At 46.2% G+C, this 9,828-nt stretch overlaps 1 protein-coding gene across 1 annotated transcript in view; it reads right to left on the bottom strand.

Moving 5' to 3' along the window:
- Window positions 1-2,463: 2,463 nt before the first annotated feature.
- The window catches only part of LOC142892418 (AT-rich interactive domain-containing protein 3B-like), a 48,830-nt gene continuing 41,465 nt past the window's right edge, over window positions 2,464-9,828 (bottom strand). The window contains exons 6-9 of the mRNA XM_076032626.1: window positions 8,347-8,606; window positions 5,293-5,565; window positions 4,577-4,669; window positions 2,464-3,786 (exon numbers count right to left, since the gene is read on the bottom strand). Coding sequence (XP_075888741.1) covers window positions 3,572-3,786; window positions 4,577-4,669; window positions 5,293-5,565; window positions 8,347-8,606 — 841 coding nt within the window. The 3' untranslated portion in view covers window positions 2,464-3,571. The remainder of the gene's footprint in view (window positions 3,787-4,576; window positions 4,670-5,292; window positions 5,566-8,346; window positions 8,607-9,828) is intronic.

Genomic DNA, 9,828 nt, shown 5'->3' with positions numbered 1-9,828 from the left:
CCTGAGGTATTGTGGTATGACGAGGTAGGGGCGGTGTCTAGTAAACACACACACGCGCACACACTTCCATCCACACAGCAGATCAGATGTTCGGGGAGGTTCTGGACCTTTGGTTGGAATAGAGAGATTGTGATTAGCGAGCAGTTCATTTTCTTCTTTAATAGGATAAACTGATTTAATGAAGCACTAGCAAGAAAAAAATAACAAAAGATCACGTACTTTCTATACTGGACCTGCTCTCTCTCTCTCGCTCTCTCTCCCTCTCTCTCACACACACACACACACACACACACACACACACACACACACACACACACACACACACACACACACACACACACACACACACACACACACACACACACACACACACACACACACACACACACACACACACACACCCAAGCATCCAAAGGCAGTGAAGCTACACTTACAGCCACTGCTTCGACTCAAATCAGATGAAATAAAGCTTGAGTGAAAAGAAGATTCGGTAACAGAAGCGACAGGATTCTGCTGAACTGTTACTGAGAAAAAAAACAAACAAACAAACAAACAAAAAAAAAAAAACTGGTCCACCAGGGAGACTCCCCACCCCAACACACACAAATAAATAGAAAAAAAAGGAGAAAAAAACTCAGTTAACGCAACAGCACGAGTGACAACTGGCGTCTTGATTGAATTGCGTCGACAGCAAAAGGAGTGAAGCCACAGCTCTCCAATGGATTAGACTTGAAGAGGTGAAAACTTCCCTGCCAGGCGAGTCGAGGATGCGGAAAAAAAACAAACAAAAAAAACAGCACTGGCTGGATCTCACCAGCAACTTAAGGCAGAATCTACAGTTCCCACCTCTAGAAAATACAGTTTCTGTGTCAAGCGGGGGTGGGGGGGGGTGATGAGGGGCTCGCTGCCTGGACTCAGAGCTCCAACTGGGGCCCCACACTAAAAAAAAAAAAAAAAAACACCAGCGAGAACCCCACACACGCAGACAGTGCGAGGTCACACTGGGCTTCCAGACGTCTCCCGACAGCTACAACGCCCCACATTCCAACACAAGCAAAGCCACAAAGTTCTTCTTTTTTTTCTAATAGTTTTTTTTAAAATGCTTTCAATCTCTTTAAAGGGGAGAAAGACCTCGTGATTGGAGCATCCATCCAGCCTTTCTTTTTTCTTTAGATTATCATTCAGTGGGGGCTAAAACCAAAAAAAAAAAGGGGGGGGGGCGGTGGGGGGTGGCCAATACAATACGTCCACACGGGACGTTGATGTTTGATGGTTTCTCAATGTGTCAGGTAATCTTATTCAAATCAGATTTTCTTTTAACTTCAAGTCCGTTTCCGTATCCAACCATTCCAAATTGAGTCATGCTAAAAACTTCAGTGGAAACCGCGGAAAAGCAGCGTCTCTGCTCATCGAAACGACAGTCTCACCTGAAGAGGAAAAAAGGTGAACGTCCTCGCTGAGCGTCGCAGCAGGCACTGGGCAGGAAGCTTTTTTTTTTTCTTTCTTTTTTTTTCCTTTTTTTTTTTTTTAAATAACGTGGGGATCGATTGAAGCGACCTGGTTAGTCTTTGGTACCTAGCTGTGCAATAACCAGAGGCTAACGCAAAACAAGATCAAGGTTGTTCCAACACTGGTCACATGATTGTACACATGCATTATCGTTTCGCCTCCGTCGTGAGAGAAGACGCTCTTTTTTTTTTCCTTTTTTCTTTTAATTTCACTGCGACGTGGGGGGTCTGGGGGGGGCATGTGGTCAAACTTAAGGTCCATGCAGTCGCCGGTGACCTCGACAACGGCACGTCAGCAAGAGGAGCCCGAGGTTCCTATTCTTACGGATACATCGCTCTGCTCGGAACGACTTTGAGGGACTTCCTGCTGCGCGAGGAAGAAGGGAAAGAAGGAGGAAGTAGGGGAGAAGGTGGAGGAGGAGGAGAAGAAGCAGCAGGCAAAAGACGAGTTGGACAACTAAAATATGGGAGCCTATAAGATGGTAGAGCCGTTCCAAGTCGGACTCATCTCCGCCGTTTCCTCCCTTCCTCCACCCAACCCCACCCTCACCCACCCTCCCCCAACCCCACCCTCACCCACCCCCTCAGCAGTGTGTCCTGCCAGTCTCACATCGGGGGAGGGGGAGGATAAAGGGGAGGGTTGCCGAGTCTGGCAGCCGTTTGAGGTATGTAACGTGGCTCTCACAGATAGAGAGAGAGAGAGGGAGAGAGGGGGGGGGAGGGAGAGAGAGAGATAGAGGGAGAGAGCCATGAGGTATCCGTCAACAACCAAGTAGGTTTGTGCAGTTCTTGAGCTACGACCCCTCGCTGCTCCTCCCTCCTCTCCTCCTCCGTCAGCGATTCCTCCTAGCTTTTTTTATTCCTGAGATGGGGAGGGGGGGGCGCCCCCTGCAGAGCACGATGGGGAATGAGAAGGGAGAGGGGGGACTCGACTCCCCCCCTCTTTTGTCTCCCCCCCCCCAAAACTCTACTAAACTCCCCGACATGTCCGAGGAGTCGCGGCGCACAAACACACCAGCTTGTGCACGGAGGAGTTGCCGCCTCTCCGCCAGAAGAGGGCAGCGTGTGCAGGTCTGCCATGAGGTAAAAGGTCGACGGTTTCAAAAAAAAAAAAAAAAAACCAAAGCGGTTTCTACGGAGCCGCTGCAGCGCCCCGACTGGGAGACGATGGAGCTGAGGAGTTAGTGTGCTGGTCTACAGCATCTTGCCATCTGGGTTGGTTGGAGTTTTAGTGAGCGTCTACACACAGCGTGTTCCGTTTAGAGAACCCCCCCCCCCCCCCCCACCACGAGTGTCTCGACGTCGGAGGGGCCCGTCTGCCACGTGGGCCGCACTCGGCGCACGCGAGGTTCCCAACCGGTGCGAAGAATTTACCCGACTTCCCCTGATTGCAACGAGGTCAAAAAAAAAAAAAAGAAAAAGAATACAAAAATAAAGTTGATTAAATATACTACAGCTCCTGAGGTAAAGACACCACTGCAGGTTACTTAATTATGAGGTATGTAAAAAGAGAGGAAAAAAAACAACAACAAAAAACTGAAAATAAAATCATTCTAAAACACAAAATCAAAAAAAAAAAAAAAAAAAAAAAAAAAAGAAGACAACAAAATGGCAACAAACAAACAAAAAATGTCCTAAATAAAAACTTTTCAAGTTCAGTTGTGACTACACCTGTCAGTGGGTTTTGGCTGAGCTGATTGTGTTTAGCATGTAGGTTAGGATTGAATCGTTGTGTGTAAACGTGTCGATTGTGTCTTGTATGTGTAGTGTGTGTGTGTGTTGTATGTGTATTTTGTGTGTGTGTGTATGTGTGTGTGTGTGCCATAGTGTTTGTATGTAGAATAAGATGCATAGCTGTGCATTTGGGCACACGATCTATAATATCATTGGGCTCTGTGTTCATGATTGGGCAGCCAAGAGGTTGACAGGGTTCATGAGGTATTTGTTGTGCAACAGTTCGTTTTTTTTTTTTTTGTTATTCGGTTTCTTTCCGTCGTATTGTAGGATCTGCAGGGCCCCGGAGGAGAGCAGCCTGGGGAACGAGTACAAGCGGCCGGCCTGGTTTAGGGCGAGCCGCTGGGGGTGGGCTCAGCCGAGCCGGGACCCTTGGAGGAGGAGGAGGAGGATGTGGGGCTGAGGTTCGGAGGCATGGGCGCCGAGAAGCCGAAGCTGCTGCTGGTTCCAGCCGGGGAGGCAGCAGCAGCAGCAGCAGCAGCAGCAGCAGCCGCTGACACGGCGCCCCCTGGGGCCACTCCAGACTTTTGGGCAAACAAGGTTCCTGAGGAAACAGGAGACGTTAGTGTTACAACAAACCTTTCTGGGATGAAGGTTCGTGCCGAGCGATTGATGGTGGCTTTGTTGCGTCGCTAAGGCCGATGTTTCCACGAGCGCTACCATTTTGGTCCCTGCTTCCTTGGGGTTCTCACTGATTGGGTAAGATGCCCCTCATGTGGATTTCTTTCTATTTCACGTATTGCAAACTGAAATGCTTATGAAACTGCTGACGTTTTAGTTCTCAGTGGACGAAGACAAAGTTCACAGGGAGCTGCACAGAGCGACACGCGACGAAGAAGTCTTCCTGGTTTTGCAGCTGGCGGCTGCAGTGTAACAAAACAGTGTCAGCAGAAATTGAAAAACTACCAGGCAACTATCAAAGCATTTAAGGACTAGAACAGCCGGATGCGATAGATGCCGGCCCCCTGGTGGACGACGGGAGAATAGTCGGGCACGGCAATATTTGAGGACTTGTCAGGCTATTTGCAAAGTGCAACCGCTGAATCGTGTCAATTAGCCACCACCGCTAACTCCATGTTGTGCTTGTGTATTGTGTTCGCCGGCAGCCAAACTTAAGAGGCGGCGAATCCGCTAAGAAATCTGAGACAGACTCTCATCAATCTTGCAAAGCTCCAACATTATATTCTCATGCAGTCTTCGAACCTCACCGCTCAACATTCCTTCCTTTGGCAAAACCTCATCAAGGACCGCTCACCCGGTGGACACATTCAGGAATGATCGAGCCAGCGAGTGTTGTGTAATAAGTGTGAACAGTGATGTTTCCCCACACTGACCTGAGTAGATTGTGCCGTTGACCTCCATGGAGACTGTGATGCTGGCATTGCCATTGGTTGAGATGCTCAGAGACATGTCCTGTTGCTTCTCATCTGTAGACACACAGGGACAGCATTAGGCTTCTAACTAGAGTGCTTAATTACCAACACTTGAGTAATAAATAGATATACATTTATCTATCAATAGTTTAGGTGTCCATTTAAAGGTGCAGTGTGCAATATTTGGGCTGATTTTATATGTATATATATATAGGTAAAAACATAATATACTGCTCATAAATACATTAATAAAAGTGTATCATCGCAGTACAAGAAAAGTCATTTGGTTTTCCTTCCCTTACAATGGTTCTTATCTGTATATATGAATACACATAGATCAAGGCTCTTGGCCCCAGTTAGCTGCCAGCTTTCACCGCCGTATTTCTAAGGAAGCCTGGTGTGGACAATTTAATTTGTTTCGCATTTAGGGCGACTGCTTGCATCCTCAAATAAACCACAGAAGAAGAAGGTGGACGAGGCATCTAGCGTTGTGTGCGCAGGCCACCGCAGTTCACCGTTAAGCTCGGGAGTGGGGGGGGGTATGAGGGAGAGTACGGAAATCTAAAATGTGACCACTTGATGTCGCTGTTTCTCCTGAAAAATCTCCAACTATTACACACTGGACCTTTACAGAAGACACTGCACTGCGCCATGCAGTTGGCTGTGGCTGCACTGACCTCTGGTGGTGATGGTCGGTGCTCCCAGACGCAGGTTCATGGGCATTTGAGACGCCATGGCCAAGAGGTTGTGTTGGAAGGCCTGCTGCATCAGGCGCTGCTGCTCCTCTGCCAGACGGGCCATCTTCCTCTCGGGCCCTTCCCCGACGCCCGTCTCCAGCTTCTCTCTCAGCTGCTCCAGCGTGGCGGCCCGGGCCAGACCGGCGACCTGCTGCTGACCCAGGGCCAGCGCCATGGAGGGTCTAGCTGCCATTATGGAAGGGGTCAGGTCATCTGGAAGGAGAACAAAGCGGCCTAAGAATTCCGAGTGCCTTGCATTTGAACGAGGTGCAGTCTGGTAGTGTGAGGAAAGCAAACACATCGGAGGCTTGGTGGAGTGAATTAAGTGGAATGAACCCAGCCAAACAATAGTGAGTTGGAATATGTATGAATACAAAAACCTTACGTGACAAATGATTTATCGTATACAAGGAACTGAAATAAATGGAACCCAGTTTCCTTATAGTGCAACTGTAAAAATAAATGTCTTTACTTTTTCCCTTTTAATGAGTGACCAACAGTGAGGCCACTTTTGTTGTTGTTGTCGTTTCGTTGCTTTCCTCGTACGTTTTAAGAAGGAAAACCAGGAGAACTGGTTGACTACAGAAAGTGGATAGGTAGAAGTTAAAAAGCACTGTTTGCGTAGAATCAAGAGGAAACACAACATAAAAAACACATATTCAATTAACATGTAATGGCAAATTTCAAAAAGGTGATTCACTTGACTTCACTGACTTGCTGTCAATAAACAAAGCAGACTAGCGACACATGCAGTAGATTTACAAACTAAGCCCAAGGAAGAAGAGCATTTCTCATTAAAATGAGCGAATTGGAGAGAAGGCTGTCCAACGGACACCTCCGGCCAGGACCGTCACTGATTTGAGTGTAAGCAAAGCAGAGCTGCTTGAGGAGCATGCAAAGCAGACGCACAACTGACGGCAGCTGGTCGGACCATCGGCCGTCGCACGTACGACCACGTAGAGTTCACGTTCAATTGTTGCTTTGGCGCACAAGGCAGTCGGGGGGTCCGCGCCTAAAATCACATTCCAGCCGAGCTTCAGTGACATCCAGGTAATGACATGCCATCAGGTACATCCTACCGATGTGGAACGAGCACTTCAAAGTTCATAAAGCCCCCCCCCCCGGCCTCGTCCCACCAGCGCGGGAACCCTGTTATTAATCAGTAGTAAAGCCCAGGACCCTCGGGAGGCTGCGGCCTGAGGGGCTCACGCACGACTTTTTAACACCTGGATGGATGACACACACACACACACACACACACACACACACACACACACACACACACACACACACACACACACACACACACACACACACACACACACACACACACACCTGGAATGTAGGCACTGTGGGAGGCTGGACGTGGAGTAGCGGTGGGAGCACACTTGTGTACCGTGAGATAACGTCAAGAGTGCCATGAAAAATGATCTAATGTCACTAAATTGGTCTAAAAAAACAAAAAAAACACCAATAACATTCCATTGTGGAGCGACTGTGCTTTAAAAGGAATGCCAGCCTGTTTTCCTCCCAATATCAGCTTTGTATGCATCTAAACAGGCCCAGGTTTCACAAGGAGTGAGTTTAAATAAATTAGGTGACTAAATTGTCATTATTAGGCTAAAAAGTATCATTCTATAATATATGTGGCTAATTGTGGGCCTTGGGTTTCTAAATGATGTAAAAAAAAAAAATAATAATAAAAAAAGTGCTGTGGCTCAAAAAGGTTGAAAAACACTGATTTATATGAACGGTGAGTCTTCCTGCATTACCTGAACCACCGACAAGGAACTACATTCAAACCTTACAAGGGGTGTTTTTTTTTTATTTATCTGAATCGCTCCGCTGACAAGCGTCTCAAAATAGATGCAGTTTATCTTCGCGACCACAGAGGGCGCCATACGACTTTAAATAGAGCCACTCCTGAGCCGCAAGTCTCAGCACATCCCTGACTGAAAACAATATTTCCAGTGACGGACACCCCGGTGCGCCTGCCGCCTGCAGGGAGAGAGACGCTTGCGAGGCGTCGACTCTCACCTACGACACCTTCCCACGATCGTACATGCGCAGTGAACGTCAGAGCTGCAAGTTTAATCATCGGCAGTTTTAGAAGGTGACCTCCCTGAGTGGAAAACTAACCCCCCCCTCCACCAAGCTAACCTTTCTATTTGCAGTACAAAAGGTTAGAATTACACACAGGGGCATGAGAGTAATGCTATAAGGTAAAAAGCGCGTTTAAGATTTTTTTTTCTTTTTCTTTTAACATAAATGTGTGGTTTTGGCGCCACATGTGACATAGCTAAATGAACAATGCTGTTAGCATAATGTTCGTCTTCTCAATGTTATTGCACTAACACATACAGAGGGAGCTAAACTAACAAGCAAACCCGGCCAAACTTAGTTTTTGTACCACTTCACTAATATTTGGAGAGCAAACAAAATAAGTAAAACAAAAATGAGGTAAACAAAATGAAGAGGAAAAAAAACTTATCCAAATAAAACAGTACATTCCCTAATGTCAATGTATACATTCTTCCAAGCTAATTTAGGGTTTGTTTAAAAAAAAAAAAAAAAAAAATCTTAATTCTATGTAAAACATTCATAAAATGCCCGCTGCTATGCTAAAGCAACAACAATGCTTATTTTTTGATGGTCCCCACCTTTGTACTGCATCACATAGGGACTCATTCATCATGTAATCTGTGAGAGGCTTTGATGCAGCTCAACTACGAGGACATGATTCTAGGCAGACTGCAGTGAGCAGCAGGGCCCTCATCTCCACCACTAATTAAGCAAGCAGTCGCTATAGCAACAACTAAAGATAATTGCAGCCCAAGATGACAGTTAGCTATTATGGTTACGCTTACGGCACCTTTCAAATCTGAGCCGCACTTGGAAAATAAAATAAATAAAACAATTCAAGCTCATTACGTGTTGCGACGACTATATCGTTTTTTGTTTTTTTCTTATTGGACCTACTCGCGAGCCTCCTACCTTTCTTCAGAGAGGACACCGGCGAGGCATGCAGACCGTTGAGGGCTCCTGAAGTCCCGACTCCGAGAGCTGAGAGGTGCATCTTGGGAGGGGAGAGGATGTGGGGAGCCGTGCTGGGGGAGGGGGAGAAGCGGAAGAGGCTGCTGCTGTAGCTGGGACGGCGTCCTTCGCGGCGATTGCTGTCGATGGCAGCCTGAAGCTCGCCAGGGGAGCTCAGGCCCTTCCGCTCGCACTCGTAAGGGTACAGGTACTTCATGTACCTGTGTGGGTGGTGGAAGGGGAGGGCGAGAGCTTGATTTAATGCTGAATTCGATGACACTGCATGTGTTAGCTTTGAGCAATGTGGTTAAGGAAAAAGCCCTAAGTGGGGATGGGTTTATCGTTTATTTATTTAGGATCCCCGTTAGTTTTCACAACGTGAAGACAAGAAATTACAATAATTACAACTCAAAGTGGGTGAAAATATTCTAACACTAACCCCAAATAATAAGTTAAAAATGCAACCGAACCAAAATCTAACTAATTAACCAAAATCTAAACACAAACATCCTTAGCAACAATATTTGCTATTGCCACCAGTAGATCCGTATCCACTTATGAACAAATTTATGACATTATTCATATAAATTTACATATTTGCAGGTTCACACAAAAACAATCTGATTTCATTTTTCAATTCCATTCTTTCCCCTGTGTGGTGTGTTGTTGTTTGTAATGTATCATCATCCAAGAAAAAAAAAAAATAGTGAGAACTTCGAGATAAATTCCCGTTTGACGACATATTTTTTGTGCGCAACACACTCGGCTAGTAAAACAATAACAAGCACGGCCTTGTTGACAGCACTCTGCGGTGTACCTCACTGGCCCTTGCACCGCTGCGCTTCGGCACTTTACGTTTTATGCGCAAAGCTCGAGCCGGATATTACGAACGCTATGAGTGCCACCATCGCTGTGAGACGGAGCCTTGCGCGATCAATAAACCTTGACGTGCGCGACAGGTGTCCATAAAATGAATAAAAAAAAGAAGAAGAAAACAACGCGTTCAAGGCATCATCCGATTGGAACAATTTACCGTCCATTTTAAAGTCCATCACCTCTTTTTTTTTTTTTTTTTTAACCTTTACAGCACAATTGTTTTCCCATTTAAGAACAAGCTGTTCTTGTTTTTCAGATAATTTCTTGCTTCAATCATTTTCATTTATTATTTTCTTGAAACCGGAGTTGCGTTCTGTTGCTCCTGATGTTTTATGACGCTTTTTGTATTGCCGCGTGTGTGTGTATATGTTGGCATTTCTGCATCTATGTACTGTGAACCTATTATTTTGAGTCAGTGATGTGGTGGTTGGGCTTTGGGGGCTGTGGAAGTTGGGGAGTAGTGTGTTTTGCGTATCTCTGTAATTTAGGTCTTTGTGTTATTTGTGTTGTATGTGGGACCTCCTTGAAAACGAGATGTTAAAATTGTAGATTATTTTATTTATCGTC

The sequence above is a fragment of the Nelusetta ayraudi genome, unplaced genomic scaffold (genome assembly GCF_046127955.1).
Source record: "Nelusetta ayraudi isolate G7.1 ecotype Tasmania unplaced genomic scaffold, CSIRO-AGI_Nayr_v1 ptg000002l, whole genome shotgun sequence".
Taxonomy (NCBI): Eukaryota; Metazoa; Chordata; class Actinopteri; order Tetraodontiformes; family Monacanthidae; genus Nelusetta; species Nelusetta ayraudi.
The sequence above is the reverse complement of the archived record's forward strand: the minus strand, read 5'-3'. Positions and strand labels throughout refer to the sequence as shown.